Here is a 25,927-nt window from a genome sequence, read left to right on the forward strand (position 1 = left end):
GTAATAATAAATTTCTAGCTATAACCTTGTACTTCCTTCCCCTTTCTTTTTCTTTCTTGGGGCATTGAGGTTTTTTGTTTTTTTTTTTTTTAAAAAAAAGATTAATCCCATTATATTTAGGGAGGAATGAGTTCTTAAAGGGCCAGTAGCAACCCTGTGACTAACTGTACTTCATCTTATCTATTAAGTTTCAACTCTGGATCTGGGTGTTTGATCTCCATCTCTCTCTCTCTCTCTTTTTTTTTTTGCCCAGGCCTCAGCAGTGAACGCACTCTGTCCTAATCACTGAACTGCCAGGGAATTCCCTGATCACCATTTCCCTTTTTTAAAATTTGTTTATTTGGCTGCACCAGGTTGTATCATGCAGAATCTTTAGTTGCAGCATGTGGGAGCCCTGACCAGGGATTGAACCAAGGTCCCCTGCATTAGGAGCACAGAGTTTTAGCCACTGAACCACCAGGGAAGTCCCCCTGATCACCATCTCTTGATCTCATATTTCTCTCTCACCTCAATACTTCTGGCCCCTCCTTCCTGAATAGAAATATTTTCAAAACCACTTGCCAGGGACAGGCCATACATTTTACTCCAAACTTTATAGCAGTCAATACGAAGAGGAAAACAAAATTATACTATTTACAGTGATTACCAGGGCTTCCCTTGTGTCTCTGGTAAAGAATTCGCCGGCCAATGCAGGAGGCGAGGATTTGATCCCTGTGTTGGGAAGCTCCCCTGGAGAAGGAAATGGCAACCCAATCCAGTATTGCCTGGGAAATCCCATGGACACAGGAGCCTGGTGGGCTATAGCTCATGGGATCGCAAAGAGTCAGATGCGACTTAGCAACTAAACGACAACAACAGGGTTCAAAGTAAAAACTAACAAGTTACTCATCAAAAGCGTAATTATTTTGGGCCTGGGATTCAGAAAGAAAGATTCCCCATGGATCCTCACAGTGCAGTAATATAATGAACAACGGCACATATCTTTATAGTCACTCAGTTGTGAATTTATAAGTCCTATGAGGTTAAGGATCTTTTTTTTTTCTTACTCATCTTTTATTCCCAATGCCAGAACATTATCTGACCCAAAGTAGACTCTCAGTGGATATTTGAATGACTAGTGGATGAATGGTTTAATTTTATAGTTTCAGTGTTATTGATGATGTTGATAGAAACTGATGTGTAATTTATGAAAGCATTTCCTCAAGGGCCTTAAGAGTACCTGGAATTGGGTCTATAGTGTTAGAGGTCAAATCCTTGCTCAGTTCCCTTGGACCTTACTTTATATAGATATCGGTTTTGGTGGTCATTAATTGTTAGGGATGATGAAATCAATAAAGCCTGGTAGCATAAATTTTCTTTTTTTAGGGTCCCAGGAAGAGAAGATGTAATAGTACCTGATAGAGAAGACTGGTTTTTCTGAGTTCTGTTCTGTACACTTAACCCTAAATCTGATCCTCTGTCCAAATATCATTTGCCTTGCAACTAAAGGAAATTATTTTGTTGTGTTGATAGTGAGTCTGATTCTTAACAACTTTTTTTTCCCCCTAATTTTTATTTATTTATTGTCTGCACTGGGTCTTTGTTGCCCTGTGCCAGCTTTCTCTAGTTGTGGTAAGCAGAGGCTACTTTTGTTGCCGTGTGTGGGTTTCTCTTGCTGTGGAGCACAGGCTCTAGGTGTACCAGCTATAGTAGCTGCAGCACACGAGCTCAGTAGCTGCAGCACGCAGGGCCTAGAGCTTGGGCTCAGTAGTTGTGGCGCATGAGCTTTGTTGCCCTGTGGCATGTGGGATCTTCTTGGACCAGGGCTGGAACGGGACTCTTAACCACTGGACCACCTTTTAATAGCTTCTGGTGACTTCACTTGTAGTGTGGAAGAAGGACATTAGCTTCAGAATTCTGCTGATGGTCTCGAACTTTGTTTCAAGGACCAGAAAGAAGCAGTTGAAATAATGCCTAACATTTATTGACTATCTATATGATAGATAGTTCCTATGTACTAAGCATTGTCACAGATATAATTTGTACCTTGGGGTGATCTGGGATGTCTCAGTCTTTCATATCCATTGTACAAGGATTGTCCAAGGATTTGCCAGATATGAAAGAGAAACAGGAAGAAAAATGAATTTTTAAAAGTTGAAGATGTCTTCTAAAGAGTTCAATTTGAAACTGTCTTATTCCATGATGGAAAATGCAGTGATAGTGATTCATGAAAACATTTGGCTTTATTGAATATATATCATACTTTGAGCCTTTTGCTTCTTACGTGGGCTGTCTCCTCTTTCACACAATTCTTTTGTTTTTATCTCTAAGCTTTTGAAAAGAAAAAAAAAGGCATTTATTGGGAAATGTGAGTCAGGATCGTGTATGCTAAAGTTATTGACGTCAGCCTTCTTCTTTAAGTCTTGAATGAGAAAATGGGGAAGTGATGTGGATCAATCAGTCCAATGCCTGTGTTTAGTCAGTGAGGACACGTTTGTCTTCTGACTTCGGATGCAAGTTGTGTTTTGAGGAGTTTTCACTTGATAGCAAATAAGGGTGCTTCAGATTCCAGTACTATTCAAGAGCGTGCCTGGAAAGAAAAAGAATTTGTTAGTTGTTGAGGGTTTGTGGGGGGGATGTAGGGGAGGGATGAAGAAGGGAAAGATTTCCAAATGCATATGACACTGAGCTGCCTGCAGATGCACCCCATTTATGCACTTGAACATGGCCTGGGGGAGCATTGGCCTGATGAATGCAGAGAGAGATGCGTTTTGATCGAGGTAATTTCCCTCAGATGGGTCTCACCATCCCACGAATCAAAACCTGTCAGCAAGGAGCTGAAGATGGAGTGAAGTTTATTGTACATTTGTTGCCATGTGACACCGTCACGATAGAAGGGTCAAGTGAGAGAGATCATTAGAACTGTGTTGATTTCCTGGGCCTGTTGTGTACTTTCCCTGCAGGGCAAGGAGGAAAGAGGCTTTAGGAAGGGAGCTGAGGGGCACTGGGTAGGGAGGGAAGAGCAGGCATGCACAAATAAATAAAACCCTCACTGGTCTCTTCGGATGAAGGGTGTACAGACTGTTCATAGGGGATGGGAGGTGGGGGCATCTGTATTGTTTCCCCCGCCCCCTCCCCTTAAAGCCCCTGGTAGATTTGGAGCAGATGCTCTGCCTGGATCTCCAGGAGAGGCACCAAAGGATTAAAAAAGGGATCCCAAGGGGAAATCCTCTCATAACTAGCCTTAGTGGCTAGAGAAATATATCCGCTCAACCTCACCCACCCTTCTTTTTTCTTCCCTCATTCTTTCCTCACCTTTGAGCTCAAAAAGAAACACAGGAAATTTAATTTAAAAGTCAAACTCCCATTTTGGTATATACCAAAGTAGAGAACCAGAGGATAAAATGTCCCACACATTCCAACTGGACATAGGCTTTGTGAAGAGAATGGCCCTATGGTTTGTGCTGAGAGAATAGCTAGGTTTCAGCAGTAATATCTTCCTCTGTGATCTGAACTTGCTGAAATATCCCTGTGAATTGTGAAAGTTGCTCAGTCATGTGTGACTCTCTCCGACCCCATGGACTATACAGTCCATGGAATTCTCCAGGCAGGAATACTGGAGTGGGTAGCTGTTCCCTTCTCTGGAGGTTTTTCCCAATCCAGGGATTAAACCCAGGTCTCCCACATTGCAGCTGACCCACCAGGGAAGCCTGAAGTATACCTAGCACTGCATTGATTGGAAAAAAGCCTGTGGTGGAAAAAAGCCCATGGTGGTAGTTCAACAAGATATGGTCTAGTCCTGCCTATCCCCAAAAACGCTATGTTCAGTTCAGTCGCTCAGTCGTGTCCGACTCTTTGCGATGCTGTGAATTGCAGCACGCCAGGCCTCCCTGTCCATCACCAACTCCCGGAGTTCACCCAGACTCATGTCCATCAAGCCGGTGATGCCATCCAGCCATCTCATCCTCTGTTGTCCCCTTCTCCTCCTGCCCCCAATCACTCCCAGCATCAGAGTCTTTTCCGATGAGTCAACTCTTTGCATGAGGTGGCCAGAGTATTGGAGTTTCAGCTTTAGCATCAGTCCTTCCAAAGAATACCCAGGACTGATCTCGTTTAGAATGGACTGGTTTATTTCCCCTAAAGCTGCTTCCTGCTTAGCCTGGAGGCTTAATAAAATGGTTTGCTCATCTACAATGTTCTATAGAGATTCTCATTTTGAAATTTCCATTTACATCTCTTATTCACTTTTAGTGGTGGTAGACAAAATTAAGAAAAACTTCCTAGTGGCTTTGGTAAAGAAAAATATAGTGAGGCCTGGAATTGGAACAGACTGTTCCATTGGAACCCCTAATTCTTTTCATGCAGTTCAACATATGGAATAGCCAATTAGCCGAAATTAGAAACAAGTTCCTTTGAGAAAATGTTAGGTATGAGACTACTAATTGGAGTCCTTTCCCTAGATTCCTGGTTATAAAGTAGAGGCATATGGTTGGTAGAAAGGGGATGTGATCCTAGCATTGAGCTAAGGGTCCTCGTGATCCTTCTTCCCTTGGAAATTAAGCACTACTTCCATTCTGCTACTGTTTTTCCAAAGAAATGCTTACTTGAGATACCTGAGGTTTTGGTAAAGTTAAGAAGTAGGTTCTCGAGTAAAATGGCTTGGGTTCCATTTATGGCTCTGCTGCTTAACTGTTTGTGAGGCTTGGGCAAGTTAAATCCCTCCAAACCTCAGAGTTCTTACCTATAAAATGACCTACTATGTATGTCATAGTACCTGTTATCTTTAAGGTTGTTAAAACAGTTAAATGAGATATTGCATGTAAAGAACTTCATATAGTACCTGGCACATAGTAAGCACCCAAACCCAAATAATAGTGGCTATAATATAATAATGATTATTTTAGTTTATGATTATTAAAGACAAGAATACTTCTTTTTTCCTTTGAACCTGGCCCAGTGTTTTACAGTAGTTTAGATTACGTTAATTATATGCCCACTGTGGATTTGCTGATGGTTATAATGAAAAAGGCAGACAAATTATGTAGGCAGTATTCTGTTCTACTAATACACTGTGATTAAGTGATGATAACTCATGTGTAGGATTCTTCAGTTCTTCAATAGCTACCAACTTTTCTTAGCTTCTTTCTTCCTTGCTAGAAGGCAGATGCAGCACAAGGGAGAAAAAGAACGTTTCTCAAGCTGAAAGAACCAAAGTAAGACTGAGAAAGTACTCCTGACTACTGTGTTCAGAGAACTGGGCTAGTTAGACAGATTGAACTCAGAAATATAGCTACCTTGCTTTTGACTAGGAGCAGGTTCCTTAGCAGAACAAAGACAACTCCATTGTTGGGGTTGAGAGTAAAGGTATTTTAAAAGTTCTTGTGTGTTTGTAGCTCTCTTGGTTGCTTTTCCTTTTGACTCTGGTTTTTGGGACACCCAGAGACACACACTGCCTACATACTGCAGGAATATGAACTTTTTTGGGCCTTTTTTGTTTTGTTTTGTTTAATCCAGCTCTGAAGCACCACACATAAGCTCAAAGGTTGTTTCAACACCTTTAACCTTACTTTCTTTGGTTACCTTTTGTAAATAAAGTCAAAGAAAGTGTCCTGGCCCATGATGAGGATGTTATGTGTCTATGTAGTAGAGGGTCTCCTGGGATATCTGAGAGGATAGGATCTTTGTCTAGATATGTTAAGTTCTAGAATATGCTTTTAGGGGTGAAGAAATACCCAGGAAGGCCACCTACTTTTAGATGTTTCTAATCTTAGGACTGGGCTTTTGATTACTGGTGACAGGCTATGAGAAGAAGGTGGAACAGGAGAAAATAACTGTTAAAGTTGGATAAAGTGGCAGGGTTTAGGTCCTGATGGGAAAATAATATATATGAGATTCTGACATTGAACAGTGCTGGATGTGAATAGTAGCTTTAAAATGCTATAGGAGAATTGTTGTTCTAGTCGCTAAGTCGTGTCTGACTCTCTTGTGACCCCCTGGACTGTTGCCCGCCTGACTCCTCTGTCTGTGGGATTTCCCAGGCAAGAATACTGGAGTGGGTTGCCATTTTTTTAGTCATTCTAGGGACAATATGCTCTATGCTAGCTTGTTCAGTTTCCTGTTTTTTTTCTGTTTGTGTGATCCTTAGTTCTTAACACAAGGTTGGCCAGCATATAATCAATAAACTATAATTTCACTGGTATTTGTCTTGTGAATGGAGGCTAGCTTGTTTCAACCCTTTTCTTTGTCCCTGAACAGTCGGAGGATGACGAAAAGCTGAAAAAGAGGAAGGAGCGATTTGGGATTGTCACAAGTTCAGCTGGAACAGGAACCACAGAGGATACAGAGGTAAAATATACCTGGAATGCTTCACAGGGCCTTTGAATGGAAAAACGAAGACAAACAGAATGGAGAAATGTTTTATTTCCCTGCTACTTCTTAGGTGCCTAAATGACAAGATTTTTGGTCCTTTGCTTGATATCTGTTTTCTGGATAAAGTGACCCTACTGAATTTCAGCAGTATACTTTAGTAATCCACTGTTAGAGCCAGTTAACCTAGTAGGAAAGAGCACAAGATTTTGAATCAGGTAAACTTGGTTAAGTGACTCTGCCACTTGGTATTACAAAATATTACTTATAAGTTATAGTAACTATTTGAATCTCAGGTTCATCATCTGGAAGGGGGAGATAATAAAACCTACCTCGAAGCAGTATTTTAATCATGAAGTGATTCTGCATAAAATGTTTGACAGTGTTTGTCATATTATTAATTATTTAGTAAGTAGCAATATCTCTAATTATCTCCAAGCAGATTTCTTTCATCATTTAATGCCACCATATTCAACCCAGACACAAATATCATTGTGCCTAACTTGCCTCTGAAATAGGACTGCTAAGACGCTTCAGTCGTGTCCCATAGACAGCAGCCCACCAGGCTCTGCTGTCCCTGGGATTCTCCAGGCAAGAACACTGGAGTGGGTTGCCATTTCCTTCTCCAATCTGAAATAGAACAGTTGGGGTCAAATGGGACTTTTTTTTTTTTTTTTTAATTTGTTATTGGCTGCATTGCACCACATGTGGGATCTTAGTTCCTTCACCAGGGGTTGAACCCACACCCCCTGCATTGGAAGCACAGTCTGTAAACACTGGACCATTGGGGAAGTCGAATGAGACTTCTTCTTCTTATTTTCTTTACATATGGTTTCTGAAAATGAAAGAACAGCTTTTGTTTGTCAGGACGTATGCATCCATTTCGGAGAAGGCAGTGGCACCCCACTCCAGTACTTCTGCCTGGAAAATCCCATGGACGGAAGAGCCTGGTAGGCTGCAGTCCATGGGGTCGCTGAGGGTCGGACACGACTGAGCGACTTCACTTTCACTTTTCACTTTGATGCATTGGAGAAGGAAATGGCAACCCACTCCAGTGTTCTTGCCTGGAGAATCCCAGGGACGGGGGAGCCTGGTGGGCTGCTGTCTATGGGGTCACACAGAGTCGGACACGACTGAAGTGACTTAGCAGTAGCAGTAGCATGCATCCATATACCAGCATTCTTTGGAGTAACATTCATTGAGACTGAGCATTGGCAGACTGCTCAGGGCATTGACAGACAATAATGATTTGCTGGTTTGAGAGTATCTATAATAGAAACCAAGTGTCAGCATAGGTGTACATGAACAGTTAAAATAATGATAGAAACTTCTTAGCTGGTGAGGAATTTGAAATGTTGCTTCTTCCATTTAATCCAAATTTATTTCTTTCCATCTGTCTCTAGAGATGACCTCTTTAAATCTGTTACCTTACACATTCAAAATCATATGGTCCCTATGAATAAATATCAGGGTCAGTTTTGTAATAAACTGAAAATTTCAGAATCAGATCAGTTTACATTCTTCATTAAGAAAAAACTAAGAATTTGCATTCTTTGTGCTGCTAATTCAAAATAAAGCATTACCTGTTGTAAGTAAATGTCCACCTGCTTGCTGACTTGCCAGGATGAGCTAGAAATAAACTTAGACTTGTTTTAATTCTGGTTAAAATTACGCCCTCTTTGGGACTTTTCTTGTGGTCCAGTGGTTAAGAATCTGCCTGCCAGTTCAGGGGACATGGGTTTGATCCCTGATCTGGGAAGATCCCAACTTGCCACAGAGCAACTAAGCTGGTGCGCCTCAACAACTGAAGCCCATGTGCCTAGAGCCCATGATCCACTACAAGAGAAGCCTCTGCAGAGAAAAGCCCATGCACTGCAACCTAGAGAGTAGCCCCTACTCACTACAACTAAAGAAATACCATGCATGTGGCAACAGACTTGGTACTGCCTTAAATAAATTAATTAAAAAAAAAATTACTCCCTCTTTGCCAAGAAAACTATTGTTAATTCAGGCATGCCCACTGAGTTGGTACATTTGACCTCCAATATAAGGCAGATGAGGATTTCATTGAGAAGAAAAGAATAATGGCTTTTATTGGGAGAGTTAGTGTTTGTAAGGGAGTAGTAACGTTTGAGGCTGATGGAGTTTATATGAACCAGATGACTTTAATTTGATTCCAAAGAATTGTATCAGTAATCCAGGTGCAGTGGGCTGGGCTTGTATGCACTCAGCTTTTTTTTTTTTTTGGCCATGTACCATACAGTACTTTGGCTACCTCATGCGAAGAGTTGACTCATTGGAAAAGACTCTGATGCTGGGAGGGATTGGGGGCAGGAGGAGAAGGGGACGACAGAGGATGAGATGGCTGGATGGCATCACTGACTTGATGGACGTGAGTCTCAGTGAACTCCGGGAGTTGGTGATGGACAGGGAGGCCTGGCGTGCTGCGATTCATGGGGTCGCAAAGAGTCGGACACGACTGAGCGACTGATCTGATCTGATCTGATCTGACCATACAGGATGTTGAATCTTAGTTCCCTGACTAGGGATTGAACCTATGCCCACTGCATTGGAAGCATGGAACCTTAACTACTGGACCACGAGCGAAGGCCCACTTTTCTTCCCCATAGAAAGCAGAAAAATAATGTATTCCAAAAGATGGCAGAAATAAGAAATTCATCCTGACAAAAGTATAATATATTAAATACACTGGTATAATTCTGGTGGGACAGATTTTCCCTCTGAACATGTTCTCCTACTGACTGACCCACCGGAGTCTGTCATACAACAGGTTTTAACCACTGCTTATTCTTATGTTGTGAGCAGACAGGAGCCATCTTCAAATCCACAGATTCCAAGGAGAGAGTAACGTTATTTATCAGAAGAACAGCACTTTCAATCTTGGAAGAGGGCATAAACATTTTATAGAAGCAGTACAGTTTAGATTAAATAGGCACATCATTCATCAAAGTGTAAAAAAGATGACAGGAAAAAAATACCACATTGTAAAATAAGATATTCAGATGTTGTGTGAACGTTTAAGGCAGCTGATGGCCAAAGTGGGTGTGTTAAGGAAGGTAGCTTGGATATGGAGGTGATTTTACATCTAGAGGAGTTCTCTTCCTGACCTCAGTGACTGAGCACTGGCAAACAAACAGGTCTTCTTCCTCGAGGCCAGTGATACTTGAGGTACCAGATGGTTTCATTTTTCAACTATGGTCTAAAGAAAGGGTTGAGTTGAGCCAGAATTGGAATCAGCCAAAAGAGGTAGCAGCATACTGAACAGATCACCAACATAGTGATAGTAACTCCTCAGTTGGGACCTTTAGGGATGAACCAGAATACCAGGAAGCCAACAAAGCCCCAGAAAACGTTCATCACGATCAGCTTTTCTTTTTAATCTAAATTAAACCTCTGAATGGAATTTTGGGAAAGATTCTTTGCTGGGGACAGTGGTTAGAGTGAGAACTTGTACTATTTCGTGAGTCACTTACAGAAGAAAAATATCTTTCTCTTCCTCTATCCATTTTGTGCCCTCTCTCCAACAACTGACTCCTTTAAAGAAGATCCATGTTGGGGCGGCCCCCACCCACATTTATTCTGTTATCATTGAAGATTTATCTATGGATTTGGAGGCCTAAGAAATAGTTCCTGATCAGGCCTAATTGCCCAGAAGGGCATCCGCTTCACATTCTCCATGATACAGTATTGGTCAGCCTTTTGTGCTTTGAAATTTTCCATTTCCCCACTTACTGGAAGACTTTCCCCAGCCTTTTGAAGGATCCATTGTTTCCAGGCTAACCTGCTGTACAGCTGAGTGGCCCTCTCTCCTTTTGGAATCTTGGCTTTTATAGCACTCTTCTTTTCTTCCTCCTCCCCCCCACCCAACCCCCACCACCTTCCACCAAACTGCCCTTAGTGGATAAGAGAGATTTAGACATTAAATCTCTGGCTGCCAGCTTAAGCGTGGCCTTCCCTCCTTCTTGGACCTTGTGGTAGTCCATGTGAGTTTGGATTAAAGCAGCCAGGAACCTGAGCCACTGTTGTCTTGCAATCTAATTTTTTTCTTCTTGCTTCTTTATAGGCAAAGAAGAGGAAAAGAGCAGAGCGCTTTGGAATTGCCTGATGAAAAGCTTTTGATGCTTTCTGTTCTCCAGTGGTTTCCACCTCTTTGACTCTTCCTGGTCACATATATACCTAAATGCACAGTTATGTGCTTAGGTCCTGCCTTGCAATGAGGGAGCATGTACCCTGGGTACATCTGTGAACTCCAGCAGCAGTTTGACTTATTGCAGTTCCAACTTTAAGGGTTTTGTTGTTGTGTTGTTGTTTTTTAATTATTATTTTGCTTGTTAATAAAAAAAATAGAAAAAAGAACAATGTGTTTTCTCAGGTGCTCCTTTGAGTTCTTAGAGCCAGATTAGACCAGATAAGGAGATACTCACCAAATATTATAGAGAATTAGCAATAATGCCTTTATCCTTTAGAAAAGAGAACAAGGAAAAGGATTGAGTATGTGCCTTTAAGCCTATTTATTTCCTTCTCTCATACTCACAGGCATCCTTTTACTTCTTTATTCTCCATGAAGAGGCCAAGTTCCACCATGAATTTTTGCTTCAACAGGTTGAAATGACCCATTAGAATAAAATACAATACTGTAGGTTTTAGGAGGTGCAAAGTATATAAACACTAGGGCTAGAGATTGGTAGTCTATTACAGAATGGAGTGTAGAGTGCTTATTCTGGAGTCTGGAAAGACCCTAATTTCAAGAGTGACTTAACTGGTTGCATTTGAAGCCAACATGTGGAATCCTGTTGGTCATGCAGTTCAGGAAAGCAGTTTGGCTGGGTACCCCTCAGAACTAGAAGAAAGTGTGTAGGGATTCAGAGTATAACAGGATGTCAGAGGTGTTAAAGATTATTGCCTAGATTGTTGGGAACGTAAGCTGTAGACTAGAGCCTTCTATTTTCTGATCAAGCTACACTAGTTTGTTTTCTGTTGCAGAAACATGCTTTTGCAGTTTTGGTGGCAGTTTTTCTTGGATATTACTAAAATCCATTTTCCTTGCCAAGCCTCCTACTTAGGATTTGGCTCTCCCTAAGCAGGGCTGCTTATCTGCATTTGAATTTCATGTAGATCTGAGACCTGATACCTAATCTTTTTGGACATGTTGGTATAGGGTTTCTCCTCTTAATCTTTAGTACTATACATCTATATAAGGTTGGGCTTTGTTTGGGTTTTGGTAGTAAAACTTAAGAACCTGGCATCTTACCTGAAGACTCTGGTTTCATGACCAGATCTCATGTTGCTGTGGTGTAATTAATTCATTGTTCCCGTTTCTACTAACACCTCTGGTTTTTTCTATAACACCTTTGGTTTTATAATTAATAGAAGAATAATGTTTGATCATCTTCCTAACAAGAACCTCTTTTCACAAAGTCTCTTTAGTTCCTGGAGGACAGGGACCTAAGTTTAGATGCTTTAGGAAAAACGGTGTCTTGGGGAGCAGATGCAAAGACTGCACATTTGTTGTGAATTTTGCCCCATTCTAAGACTTTGGAGAAATGTGCAAAAGGGAAGGTTGATTAAACTTCCTCCTCTTCTCTCTTGGGCTCTACTGTCTGCTTCCCTTTTCTTTAGGCCCTGATCCTAAAGCTAGCTTTTCCTCTTTCACTCTGAAAATGGAACCAGAGAGAGAATTAGTTCAGTTTTGTATCTTTACAGAGATTATAGATTCAGTAAGGGTTTTCTACCCAAAATAAGAGATAAAAGAATAGAGCAGACACTCATAAAGAAGAGTGGAGCACTAAGTCCTTCAGAAGTTTTCTTCACTTTGTTTCCTTATCCTCTGTAATGTTCCAGAAGGGTATTCAGACTCCGCACCCCCATCCTCTGTCCCCTGGATTCTCTTCCTGAAGCCTAATCATTCTTCTCCATACTTAACTCACTTTCCCCATATTTTTGACACAGCTGTGTGTGAAAGTCGCTCAGTCATGTCTGACTTTTTGCAACTCCATGGACTATGCAGTCCATGGAATTTTCCAGGCGAAAATACTGGAGTCGGTAGCCATTCCCTTTTCCAGGGAATCTTCCCAACCCAGGGATAAAACTCAGGTTTCCAGGATTGCAGGTGGGTTCTTTACCAGCTGAGCTACCAGGGAAGCCCAGAATTGCTCATCAGGTTTGTGTGGGTTTTTTACTAGCCTTTTTCATCCTATTCCAGCAGCTGTTCTTATGTTGGTCAGAAGTCTCTCACTTCCAAGCCTGATCACCAAATCCTCCTCTTCCTGTCTCGCTATAATCATTCCATATATACTTTCTGAGCATGACTAGTTCAGGATCCCTACAATTTTTACTAATTCTGTCCTAAAATAGTAAGTCCTTTGAGAAGCAGAACAGGCATCCAACCTTGCAGTTCTTTATCTGGGATCCAAGTACCCTTCCTTCCTATCCTCCAGTCTCTTGAGTGTAGCTAATCCAGGATCCAGATGTAGTTGGCTAACTCCAGGCTGCTTTTCCCTGTTTTGAAGCTGTGACATTCTCTGCATACCTGGAAGCTCTTAATGAGGGAGTCTATAAAAGATGCGGAGAGAGCCAGCTTCCTCCGCTGTAAATCTGCACCTTTTTATGGTTCTCTAGGATCATTCTGTTTTTCTCCACCATCACTACAAACCGCCCTTCCCCCCACCCCAAATCCTGGGAATTTACTTCTGAAGATACAAGGCTAGAAGCTTGTGTGGGGGCGAGGGCTATAAGGAAGGAAGATGCAAATAACAGCACTTCTTGGTGTTGGGTCTTGTTGCCATGTCAGATCAGGTGGAAGGAAAGACCTAATATAAATAAGAATATGAATGTATTCTATAATAAATGTTTTTCCCTGTTCTCTTTCATGAGGACCCCCTGACAGTGTTGCTCATCTCTGATTATTGGACTCCACCAAAATCTAATGTCCCCCTCTCTTGCAACATATCAACACACTTTTCTTGTATTTCCTTCCAAAGGGACTGAAAAATACCAAGTTTTGCGATTTTGGACTTCCATTGAGCCTAAAGTACTTCTAGCTTTCTCTTTATTTCTTTTCCTTTCTCAGTTATCCCTGCCTTTAATTTTTCTATCTCTCATATCACTATTAATAGAAGGAAATATTGTATAGCAACTACTTCGGTATAATTCCTTGTTCTGCCACACTGGCTCAACTCTCCAAGACCCTGGGCAAATTATTTAATCATTCTTAACTCTTCAATTCTGTGCCAATAGCAATCTTATTGTGAAGGTTTCTGTGAGAACTGATACTGTCATATTTATGTAAGGAGCACAGTTTGCTTATCATATATTGTAGAGTAATCATTCAGTAATGATTAGCTCTTAATTTTACTTGGTGATTTATAGTAGAAGTACTTTCTTTTTCCTGAATAAGTTACAGCTAGGAGTAGGGGGCTGAGTGTACTAGTTTGAGAGTGCATGTGTGTGCATACCACATACGCAAATGCTTTGGGGGATTCTGAGAGTGAGAATAGATAGGAGTTGTCCCAGTTGTTCCCTTACACCAAGCTCACTGACAAGAAAGCTGGCTTTGTGGCTGGCGCATTGACTTCCTGGCTTCTGCCCCACCATACACCAGAAGCTGTAAATGCCCCTATCTGCTGGTTTTTAGCTTGGGGCCCCTGATGTGGGCAGAGACAAAGTATAGGGTAGCTACTCATCCATTAGGTTGCAGATGTTTGAGGGTAAACATCATCTTGTAACTTTTTGGTGTTCTCAATTGGGCAGGGTGGGGGATCTGTTTTTACGTGGGGCAAAGAGGGTAGGTATGGATAAAGCAGCTCCTGGTGGGGAGAACACAGTGTAGCACTTCAGTCCTCCCTGAGCTTGGAAGTTGGTCCGAGGTGGGGTCAGTCTGCTGATAGAACTGACAGGGTAGGGAAAGAACAGAGGCACACTGAACCCATATTGTGCCCCATTCTGGGTCAGACTGATGTCACAGGAACTTTCCTACTTGCAGTTACAGGCAGGATTCTTTTGCTACCCCCCCCCCACCCCCACCAATTTGTATGCCCTGGGAAGTGTGCTCCAGGGACATGGGAGACATTTTTATAGTAGAATGAAAGTATTTAAGATGCTTAACCAGTCTTGGAACACCAGAAGTTCAAAGTTGGGTTGGTTTTGTGGATTTTGTTGAAATTGTGTTGAGGAAACCTAGGGTCAGGGAACTTCAGGAAAATAGGATAGATATTATCTGAATCATATCTCAAGAGGACTTAGATCTTCTGCTCTGTGGAGGCTGGGAGAGGGTTTTGTAATCTTTAGGACTGTTTAGGATCAAGCCTCCAGTGAAGAGTTGGTCTAGGTTCCCTTTCTTTCCCATCCTCTGCCCAACCTTCCTTGGCTGCAAGCCCCAGCACTCATCCCAAAGACCCCCATCTTCTTACTCCTTAAGCACAAAGTTTCATTCTCCCTCAGATCTCTGCTTCCTGGTCTCTGAGGTGTAAACATGGCGCTTGATTAGGGAGAAGAGCTTAACGCTGAATTCTAAATTCTTTGACTGCTTTTATTTTTCTTTTTTCAGGTTCAAGTGCTGGATTGTGTCATGTGACCATCCCAAAACTCAGAGCACCCTATGGCCATCTTTGCCCTCTGTCACATAACTTGAAAACTGCCTGATGGCCTTTTTGCAATGGTTCCCTTCAGGAAGCCTTGATCTCAGTGAAGAGGTCCTTTCCCGGCATTCCAGTGCCCCTGTCAGCCCCATACTCCTCAGACACCCTTAACAAACAAAGGCAATCACACACACGGTGTAACAAATACACAAAGTAAATAATAATTACACTAATTATGATCAGAGGGGCACTGGCCAGGTCCACACACGTCATAAGGTGAGAGGGGGTACTAGTTCCCACTAGTTTGCTGGGCTATGCCCCCAAGCCTCTTTACCCCATGCCTCTTTGGGGGTGAGGAAGACCAGGGGAATGAGACTTCAACTCATAGATTTATGTTCATAAGAGAATGACCTTCCCCCAAAGGTCTTTATTTGGTGGCATTAAAGGGGCATATTCTAAGTGTCTCCAAGTCTACTGCCCCAGCTGTCTAGAATTTGTAGAGGGAAGTCACCTGATGCCTATTGCCCAATCCCCACCCTGTGCCAAGATCAAGAGACATGGGCATTTGACCTTGGAGGAGGCATCTTCTGTTCTTCACTTCTCTGTTTCTTTTTTCCCACCAAGGAAATGTGAATGGTGTTGGTGGTCAGGTGCATCTTGTTCTCCAAGATTGGAGCAGAAGGAGTGATGAAGAACAGGGCCAGAGAGGAGAGAGGGGGGGATCATACTGCTGCTGCACAGGAGGAGGCAAGTTGAAATGAGCCCTTGCCCATTCCTGCACCAAAATACCTCATCTGACTTTTTCACTATGGGAATGGGAATAAGATGCCAAAATTCACCACCATCACCTTTCCAAAGGTGGTTACATACCTTTGCCCCTTCCACCAGCTGGGCCAGGCAGGAAAGTCATGCTCTCGGGAAGAACAAGCCTTCCAGGTCAGCTTTCCAGCTCAGGTTTTACTTGTGTTCCGTATTGTTTGCGTCAGACCCATGACTGATGCTCTACTCAGAGTTCGTTTTGCTGAAGGTTCTTTCCCCCTCCACTCCTGACATCCTGTAGTCTCCTGCCTGGAGCCAAGAGGTCTGGAGGTGAGGTATGGATAGGGTATGGATCAGAAGGTTCTCAGCTCCTTGGTGTCAGGCACTGTCCAGCTGGGAGGCAGAGGGGAACTTGTACTCTGAAGCCTGTGACTCCTCTAAGCCTCACATCTCTTCACCACTACTCTGGTGCCCTGGTTATCTGTCCCACAGCGAGAGGTATTTTATGTCCATAAAGTGCCCGTGGTAAGTGCTCAGAATTCATCTCTTGGCTGTGGCGGGTGCTGCTATTTTCTCGTTCCATCGAGGGGAAGAAACTGAGGCACAGTGAGTCCAGAGGAGGATGGGTCAGGATTGTGAAAGGAATGAATGGGCCCAGCTAGTGACCTGGAGTGGCAACCAGTCCCTGCCTGCTTTCCAGCTTTCCAAAGCAGGAAGTCTCCATCCTTCCCAACCTCTGCTCTAACTGGCCTTGTCAGATGCTTTTCCCCACTGTATCATCCCCTCCCTGCTGCCAGGTACTGCTAGATTCCAAAAATAAAAGATAAAAATAATTATAGACACTCTGCTCCCTTGTTCTACCCCCTTCCACCCTGAGCTTTGGGATTGGGGGACTGAAAGGTCCCCCTTCCAGAATCCCTTCCACCTCTGTCTGCTGGCTCTATTCCCTAGCCCAGAGCAGTGATTTGGATTCAAATGCCCTGTATCCTTCAGCCTCCCTACTCCTTTCTTGACCCCTCCTGACCCTTCGCAGACCTGGGGACTCTGGGCTGTCTCTACTCTTCTTTTTATGGACCTGAAGATAGAGGCAGGGAGCAGAGGCATTCCGCAGGCTCTTTGGTCTCTCTCTTGGCTGGGGGGAGTTTGGGCATAAGCAGGCCACACCTCTGCCTAAGGAAGTCAGTACGGAGAGGGTAGACCTGAGGGTTAGTTCTGTGGCTCATACAGATCCTGGATGTTGAGCCCCTCCCTCCCACCCTCCCCCAACCCCCCCAGCTCCTAAACCCTAACCTCTTACCATTTCTGTGACTGCTGGAATTCAGTTCAACCCGTTTGGCTCAGGAAGTTTAAGTGGGGTGATTTTGGGGTTGGAAACTTCCATGTCAGCCCTCTTGCCCTCTACTCCCATTCTCAACCCTGGAAGCTTTAAACAAGTGCTTAAGTAGGTGAGTATTGAGGGAGAACAGGGTTTGGGGAATAAGGTACAAATGGGGCACAGTGGGCAGGGGCCCATCTATTTAAGTAAAGCCAAATACCAAAAAATGAAATACCAAAAAATGAAAAGTCATAATAAATAAATAAATAAAATTCCCAGATCCTCACTTCTGCCCCTGCCCTCACTTCCCTTCCCCCAGCCACTGCTGGAAGGAGAAAGAGAAGAAGCTAAGAATGGATTTTGATTTCCTCTCTTACTGAGAATGGTAGTCAGGGGACCTCCCCAGCCATACCAAGCCCCTCACCTTGCCAGTGGAAGAAAGGAGGCTTGGCGTGGGGCTTTCTCTTAGTACTCCATTTCTGTCTCTTTCTCGTGGTTATCTCTGCCTAGTCTCTGTCTCTCCTGCATCTCTATCCCTTTGCCTTCTCACTGCTGCTTTTTGTTCCTCTGTCTCTATCCCTCTGCTCTACCTCTGTCTCTAGTCTCTCTGTCTTCTTGCCAAACCTTCTCACCTCAGACATTCCCCACCTGACCATGCCCCTCCTCTCCCCCCTTTCCCCCAAACCCCTCATCCCTCAATCCCCTACCTGCCTCCCTCGGTTGTATTGCACACCGTGTGGGCAGGGAACAAGGTGTGATGTTACATCTGAAGAGGTGGAGGGAGCTCTAGGGCCTGGGGAGCAGGGGGTCAGGGCTGGGGGAGTCTAGGGGCAGGGTCTGTTGGGGAGGCATCCGCTGTCCCCCACCTTAGGAGCAGCCACAGCGATCCACCACCATGCCAGGGATCTTGCCGTAGATAATCTGCTGCTTGTCATTGAAGTAGAGCATGTTGATTGGGGACATCTTGGTGGGTGTGCAGCAGGGCCCCGCAGAGCCTCTTGGGTTAGCCTGTTGCACCAAGTGGGTGTGCGGATACTTTTGCATAAACATGTACTCGCACTGGCCGGAGCAGTAGTTGGCCTTGTAGCGTTTAGGAGCGATGATCCAGTCCCAGCCAAAAGCCTCAAAGTCCACAGTGAGGGGGTAGCGGCAACAGCGGGACTCACTTGAATGTTCATCGCAGTCCAGGCCCAGGTTCCGCCGGGACCGTTTTGTGTTCTCTAGGACTCGAAGCTCCATAAAAGGATGCTGGGGGTGAGGGAGAGGAGAAAGAGATGTAATAGAGCCTCGAGGAGCTCTTACTCCCTGTTTCTTCTCACCTGCCCCTCAGTAGGGGCAGGAGAACAGAGACCAAGTGATTTCTGAGCTTCTCCAGTGCTCCCCTCCCCAACCCCTGTTTTCTACCCACTTTTCTTGCCAGCTAGCCATGTCTCCCTAAACTCACCTTCCCTAATTCTCTCTCTCTTGGCAACCTGACCCTCATCAGCCCCTTGGCCCAAGGTCTCAACAACAGCCCATCTTTGTTGTCCTGTGAATCTATTAACTCACACCTTCACCCCAAATACAGTTTTCAACTGTTGGCCTGCCTTGGATCTCTGAAAACTGGTATCACCCTATTACCACCATCACCACCACCACCTAACCCCTCTAGAGTCAGCTCCAGGCCTAGAAAAATCATGCTGGTCCCTAACCCCCTTTACATTCCTGCTCTACCACTTCCAACACCCCACCTCCTCAGGGCCAGGTTATTCATATCTGCCAGTATCTCAGGCTCCCTGCTCACCAGCCCTTCAGCTCCCGGCCCCAGGGACGTGACAGCCAGGTCTGTGCCACTAGGATCGAAGGCGTTGATCTCGATGCCCCAGTTGCTCTGTGGCTGGCGGAACCAGCTGTGTAGTACTTGCTTGAAGTCAATGCTTTGCCAGTGGCCGGAACGTGAGTGCAGGTCAATTTTGAGTGAGCGGATACGGATGTGACGCCGGCCTCCGCCCCCTCCCCCTGCAGTCCCTTCCCCAGTTAGTGGTTTCAGTCGTAAGATCTGCAAGTAGACTGTGGCTGGGCGGGGCACAGGCCGGAGATACACCCACAGCTGGGCCTTCAGTACCTTTGTGAACATCACCTTGGGGCTGAAGTGGAAATGGCAGCAAAGAGGGCTGCCATCTGTCTGCACCGCAGGGTCGGCTGATAAGAGAGAAGGGGGGCACAGTGTCAGCAAAGAGTGTTTGTGGAGGAGGTTAGCAGCCCTGGTGGCATTGACTGCTCAGACTCCTCGGTCTGTGTTTTCCAGTTCTTTACCCTTCTCCCCTGCCTGTCTTCTTCATTGTTGTATCACTGGTACCTAGAACAGCACCCCCTGCTCTCCTTGTAAGATAATGGTTCTGTCAGGCCTTACTAATCTGCGCCCCTTCCTTAAATGTTTGTCTTAATGCATAGGTTCCTTTCTACCAGGTAAGCTGCAAAAATAGTTATTGGGGAATTCTTCATCTGCAGTCTTCCCTTCCTCCAACTTTTACAGCATACAGGGCTCCAACTTTTTCTGAACCTTTGATGCTCCCCATAAAAGCCAAACTTCATACCACACCTGCTGTCCTCAGGTCACCTTGCCCCATTTCTGCTCTATTTTGTCTGGTGGCCAGGTATAGCCTGGCACAGGCCCCCCCAAAACAGACAACCTCAGGGAATGGATAACCCAGGGTCCAGATAGGGAGCAAGGACTAAATTTATTCCATGAAGTAAACCAGAATTCAAATCTAGGCTTCTTGCATCATTCCCACTAGAAATAATACACCCAGGAGAATGGAACTACTTAAGCACTCCCAATGTATCTGGGCTTCCCAGGTGGTGCTCCACCTGCCAATGCAGGAGACACAAGAGACCAGGGTTTGATTGCTGGGCTGGGAAGATACCCTGAGGAAGGAAGTAGCAACCCACTCCAGTATTCTTGTCTGGGAAATCCGTGGACAGAGGAGCCTGGCAAGCCTGTTCACAGGGTTGCAGAGTTAGGCATGTGCGTGCACACATGCTCAACTGCTCAACCCCTTGACCCTGAGAAAAGTTCCCTCAGCTGCTTCCTCCTCCTCACCATTAATGCCTCCACTTTCAAGAAAGGGAAGAACTACCTCTGTGGGTTTTTTCTCCTACTTTCCCAAAGCATCAGAAATAAAGTTCAACAAATCAGATCAACTGTAATGTCTTCTCTCCTCTGAGCTTCCTTTGGTTTTTCAGTCCAGTGCCAATAAGTCTGTAAAAAGTCATTAACATCCCAGCTTTACATTTTGGCCAATTTCCCTTTGTTTTGGACCATAATCTGACCATTCTTGAGTTTAAAGGATGATTCTTAATATCTGCTTCTGTGTCCATTTCAGTTCCTCTCAGTTCCCTTTTCTAATCTCAGTTGAGAATGCCCTAAATCATGTTTCTATTGGTTATGAATATCTATTATCACTCTTAATAGCCTGAGGAAGAACTAGGAATGAACTTCCAGAGCCATAAAAGGATGATCAGAAGTCCAAGCCCATATGTATCACGCCCAGGTCTACATAATCCTGGAGAATTTATCATTTGTTGCTTCATAATCATTCCCCCATTCCCCACCCTAGGAGATACTAGGAGGATACTCCAAGTGAAATGGGGAGGGAAGTGCTCACTGATCTTCAGATGTTCAGGAACCAAGACACAAAGTTCCTTTGCAGCTTTCTTTCCCTAAGTTCTTCTCCAGGCTTCCAGAGCACCAGTGGTCCAGTTATCCTCCTGCTGGATTTTCAGTGATGGGGCTGGAGTTTCAGTGATGGGGCGATGGGGTAGAGTTTGGGGAGTGGAGTTTCAGGGATGAGGAAGAGTCCCTGGGGCAGGGTAGCTGCTGGTGACATGGACAGTGACAAGCAACAATCCAAATAGCATACTATGCCTAATTTCAGTATAGAGATGGTTTTATTTTCCTGCCTGCCTTCACCATTAAGGACTAATCTCCATGAGGGCAGACACTGTGTTGATACTGCTTCTGTACTGCTCACCACTGTAGCTTCATTGCCTCCCACAGTACCAGGCCATGCTCAGTAACTACATGCTGAATGAACTCCCTAAGCTCCCCATCTTAAATTACATAGGCAAGTGCTCGAAAGTTCTTCCTGGCATAAACCCTGTTCTTTGGCTAAAATTGAAGTGGGTTTAATCACTGCCTGACTCATTAACCAATATGTGACCTTATTCACCAAGCTTCTCATTGTTACAGATAATAATCCTTGCTTCATAGGAGTGCTGAGCATTAAATAAAGAATGTGAAAATAGTAGTAGTTTCTCAGTTGGTTTATTGTTAGTTTTGTAAACTCTAAACATGTATCCCCACCTAAACATGACCCGAGGCTTAGTGATGGGGGACTAGGTTCCAGGGCCCCATCCTTCTAAGGCTTTTGGTTCCTTCAGGCAGAGTCCCCCATCCTCACCCCTGGGAATCATCATACACTTCTCCCCCAGCGGATATGAGGACAGTTGGTACCACAAGGGGACAGGATGGAGACATTCGGAGAAAGAAAAGGGAAAGGAGAAGAAACAGGAGAGACTGGAGAGGGTGAGAGATAAGAATAGAGAAGAGACTTAGAGATGAAGACACATCTAGAAGAGATAGAAGTGGAGGAGAGAAGCAGAGGGGAAGATCATGGTAGGGGGAGAAATATGGGAGCTGGAGAACACTGGGAGAGGAGGAGGGACACTAAAGGAGTTGAATGGGGGTTAGGAAGCTGAAAGGAGGTGGGCAGCCAAGACTAGTGGGGCAAGGAGAAAGGATAGACGAATACAGGGGGAGGAACAAAGAAACAGGTAGAGTCACAGAGGGGACCAGGGGCTTGAGAGCGTCCCCAGTGCACACACAGCCCAGCTCCCAAGGGGAGGGGGAGGAGCCACATCTGTGTCGGATTGATCGGGTTGGTGGCAGGCAGCAGGTCAGGTTTAGTAGGCGGCTCTGGTCTGGAGAGAGGTCACTGCACTATTTTCAGCAAAAGCCCAACCCCCTCCCTGCTCACCACCTCCTCCTCTTCCCACACCCCCCACTCCCAAACACCAAACACACTTTCCTTACCCTGGCTGGAAAGCCTAGGGGCAGGAGGTTGGACAGAGAGGGCAGGGGCCTCTGGGTGTAGGGAGGAGAGAGAGAAACTGAGGGGCTGGGCTTGGCTCTCTGAAGGGCAAGGGGGCTGGGTTCCCAGGATGGAGGCTGGGGTGGGAGAGCCTGAGAGGGTGGAGGGAACTAGGGCAGGCAGTGCAGCCTAGGAGAGGTGGGGGCTGGGGTCCAGGGTAGAGGGCTGGGGGAGGGGAGGGAGGGGGAGGGGAGCCGAGGCCATCTCTGCTGACAAACACCTCCCCCGATTAGCAGAGCACAAGTCTCTTATTAAAGCGGGTCCCTGGGGATTAGACTATAAAAGTCTCTTTTTCCTTTTCCCCTCTCTCCCTCCCCGCCCCTGGGCTCCCCCTCCCTCTCTTAAGAGCTCAGCTTGTCTCTTAAAGGGGACGTACAATACCTGGCTGGAGACCCAGTTCCCTAGTTATCCAAGCCCTGGGGTGGCTGGAGGGTAGAAGCTGAGGTGGAACCCCACCTGCTGGTGTCCTTCCCCCTTCTGCCCACCCCCTGAGTCTAACCTGCATTTCCCAAACTCTGTGTGCAGCATCTGTTCACTTCCTGCATCCCAGCGACCAGAGCGATCTCTGGGCTCTGGCCTATTGGTTAAGAGATGCTAGGGATAGAATGAGCAAGGGGAAGTCCACAGCTCCATCTCTCACACTCGAAATCCTCACACACCCGCACCGCATAGACCAAAGTATCTCTTTCCTCCATACCCTTCATCTTCTTCCAGCAAACTCTTCTTCAGAATTCCTCGACCACTCTTGTTTCTAACTTGATTTCTAACCCCCATCTCTGCTCTCAGTCAGTCTGACCATCGCTTGTATAAAAGCAGAACCTTAAGAACAGAAGGGAGACTGAGGAACTCAAGACCAGATCCTAGACCTTCCCACCCCCCACCCCAGGATAGTTTCCTAGTCCTTTGAGTGTGCTTTTCTTTACAGCCCTGACCAAGTACTGTGGAGTTAGGGTCACAGAAAAACTGGTGGCAGTGTCGGGCACTCAGCCTCCCAGAGGCACACCTGGGTTCCTGTGCCTCTCCCTTGGGGGTGGGCCGCTAGGACTCCCCTCAGCCCTCAGCTTTTTATGACCCATTTGCCAATAAACCAGTCTCCCCCTCTTCTGTTCAGAGCCATAAAACCAGTTGGTGGGGAGGGGGGCGACTTTGCCAAACCACAAGGGAATGAGGGGATCTGGTTCCCTGGAGTTGCTGGGGGTGGGGTGGGTGGGGGGAACACCTCAGTGCGGGGAGGGGGAAAGGGCATCATTTGACCTTAGGGAGAGCTGGGGGGTTGCAGGGGGGTGGGGGTGGGGGGCAATGTTGGCCTGGATTTTCCAGGCCATAAAATTTCAAAGCAGCTCAAGTCTATTAACATGTTCATCTTACGTTTGGCCAGGGACTAGGATGCCTGGGTTCCCCCTCCCTCCTACCAATTTTTTTTCCTCCCTCAGTCTTCCTCTCGCTCCTCAAGCCTCTGGTTGCGGCTAGGGGCGGGTGAATATGAGATACATCATTAAGGTCTGAGTTGCCCTTAGCCCGAGCGCCATGGAGTTGAGTTTTCTGAGCTCTGTTAGTACCAAGAAGGCACCGCTTTCCCGGCCCCTCGGGAGAGCCCGTGTCAGAAGGGCTCCTGGTGGAATGAGTGCCGGCTGGGTGCCTGCTGAGCCCTGGCTGAGATACAGGGCTCGGGATCTCGTTCCTGGGAGGCGGAAAGGAGCCTTAGGTTTTCGGCAGCCCGAGGGGCGCGTTGCAAAGCCTAAGGTGTACGGGGTGGTGAGTCGGTGCCAGGTCCATTGAGAGGCGGAGAGCACGGCAGCCTGGCTGGGACTGCGCTAGTCCCGGAGGCTCCCGATTCTGTTCTCCAGCCTCTCCACCAGGACCCTTCAGGATGAGTTGCTGCCCCTTCCCCTCCGCTGCAGAATCCCCATAACACGGGTGGGAAGCGGTATCTCGCAACCGTTTCCGTTTGCCCCCTCACCTCCGGGAGCGGGGCGGGCACACAATTCCGCAGCCCATCTCCACAGCTCGGAAAACTTGTGGAGCAGCCCCCGCCCCCCAATCCATCAAGTTTTCGCAGAAAAGGCTTTCCGGCCGGAGCAACCGGGAGCGCCCCGCTTCGGAGCCGGAGGCGCTCACTTTCTCGGAGCCGGAGCGGGAGCCAGCACCCCACCGCTCCTACCCCGCCGCCCACTTACTCTCCTGGGCCATGCTAATGACAGTCTCGGTGGTGGCGTGGTACTCGTCCTCCTCCAGGAAGTCCTCGGGCTGCAGCGCGTCGCCCTGGAAGTCGTGCAGGTCCAGGATCTGCTGCAGCGGCGGCGCCTTGGGCAGCAGCTGCTTCACCACCTCGCGGCTGATGTTGGGCGCCTCCTTGAGCCGCAGTTTGCTCAAGATCTGCGACTTGATGCTCTCCAGGCGCAGCTCGCGGCTGTGCTGCCGCCACACGCACACGGGGCAACCGTCGGGCTCGGGCGCCACGGACGGGGCCGGCCGGCTTGAGCGCTCCCCCCCGGCCCCCGCCGCCGCCGCCGCCGCCGCCGCCGCCGCCGCCGCCGCGGGGCCCTCGGCCGCCTCCCCCCGGGGCCGCAGCTCCAGGGCGAGGAGCAGGAAGCCCAGCAGCAGCGGGGCCGCGAGCACCATGCTGGAGGGGAGGGGAGGGAGGACTGGGGGGCGGGGACGCCGGAGTCCCGCGGGGAGGGGCGGGGGGGAGGGGGAGGAGGGGGTCCGGGCGGCGCGGGGATTGGGGGCTGCCCGGCCGAGGGGGGGCCGGGGGGGCCGGGGGCGGCGGGCGCGCGGGCGGGGCGGGCGGGCGGCCGGGGCGGGCGGCTGGGGGGGCCCGAGCCCGGGCCAGGCCCTTTATAGCCCCGGCCCCCGTGTCGTCAGCGGCCGCGATTGGCTGCGGAGCCAACAAAAGAGGCAGCGCTGTCATCCGAGGCGAGAGAGGGAGCCGGAGAGAGCCGAGGAAAAGAGAGGGAGGGAGCGAGGACTCAGAGAGAGGCAGAGACAGAGATCCTGGGGCGAGGGAGAGGAAGGGAGAGAAAGTCAGAGTCAGAGAGACCAAGGGGATCCTGAGAGATAATGGGAGAAGTAGACACCGACCAGGGGCACAGAGATAGAGAGAGCAGGAGGAAGAGATGAGAGAGACAAAGGCAGGGGTAAGAGGGTCGGGGGAGGAGGGAAGACACTGGGAGGAGAGACTTAACTAGAAAGACAGAGAAGGAAAGTGACAGGCATAACCAGTGGAGGACTTAGAGTGAGGGGAGCCAGAGAAGATAGGGGAGAGAGCTACCAGGGAGGAGAGGGGCTATGGCTAGACCGGGGCAGATCCATGCACAGACATGGGAGCAGGACCAGAAGCCCGGGAATGAAAGAGGGAATGAAATCTGGAGGAGGAATGCGGCCGGGGCAGAGACTTCCAGGAGATACCAAGGGAGCCCCACAGAGGAGGCAGACACAGAGGATCAGAGTAAAGCAGAGATGGGGAGACAGCCCAGCAATAAGAGTCAGCTTTGGTGGGAGCACTGAGAGTTCAGGGGGAGGAGGTGGAGAATTTGAGCCCAGAGGAGCCCCAGCTATAAGAAGGACCCCAGGACCAGAAGGGGGCCTGGAGAGAAGCTTCAAGCTGGTCTCCTCAAGGGGATCAAGAGATGGGAGAACTGGACATGGAGGTTAGCAAGGGAGGCTAGGAGGGAAAGAGACTAGGGCCAACCTGAGAAGGTGGAGAGGTGGTGGGAAGTCCTGAGACCAGAGGAAGACTTGGAGCCAGGAAGAATGTGAATGTGAAATTGAGGCTTCAT

The 25,927-nt window shown here is 47.0% G+C and overlaps 2 protein-coding genes across 4 annotated transcripts in view; one reads left to right on the plus strand and one right to left on the minus strand.

The window, feature by feature from the left end:
• The window catches only part of SARNP (SAP domain containing ribonucleoprotein), a 49,968-nt gene extending 39,243 nt beyond the window's left edge, over positions 1-10,725 (plus strand). For both annotated transcript variants that reach the window (XM_019961096.2, XM_019961095.2), the window contains 2 exons: positions 6,235-6,324; positions 10,430-10,725. In XM_019961096.2, coding sequence (XP_019816655.1) covers positions 6,235-6,324; positions 10,430-10,471 — 132 coding nt within the window. In that variant the 3' untranslated portion in view covers positions 10,472-10,725. The remainder of the gene's footprint in view (positions 1-6,234; positions 6,325-10,429) is intronic.
• On the minus strand, positions 1,942-24,785 carry GDF11 (growth differentiation factor 11). 2 transcript variants are annotated; one of them, XR_011566640.1, is made up of 4 exons: positions 24,326-24,785; positions 18,800-19,197; positions 15,813-18,264; positions 1,942-2,569 (listed from the first exon to the last, which is right to left on the minus strand). XR_011566640.1 is itself a non-coding variant. In XM_019961094.2 (3 exons), the coding sequence occupies exons 1-3, from the start codon at positions 24,768-24,770 to the stop codon at positions 17,884-17,886; spliced, it is 1,224 nt and encodes a 407-aa protein (XP_019816653.2). In that variant the 5' UTR covers positions 24,771-24,785; the 3' UTR covers positions 14,873-17,883. The 2 variants fall into 2 exon arrangements, 1 of the variants encoding a protein (XP_019816653.2); XM_019961094.2 differs by lacking the exon at positions 1,942-2,569 and having other exon boundaries at positions 14,873-18,264.
• Positions 24,786-25,927: the final 1,142 nt, after the last annotated feature.

Source organism: Bos indicus, chromosome 5, assembly GCF_029378745.1.
Source record: "Bos indicus isolate NIAB-ARS_2022 breed Sahiwal x Tharparkar chromosome 5, NIAB-ARS_B.indTharparkar_mat_pri_1.0, whole genome shotgun sequence".
NCBI lineage: Eukaryota > Metazoa > Chordata > Mammalia > Artiodactyla > Bovidae > Bos > Bos indicus.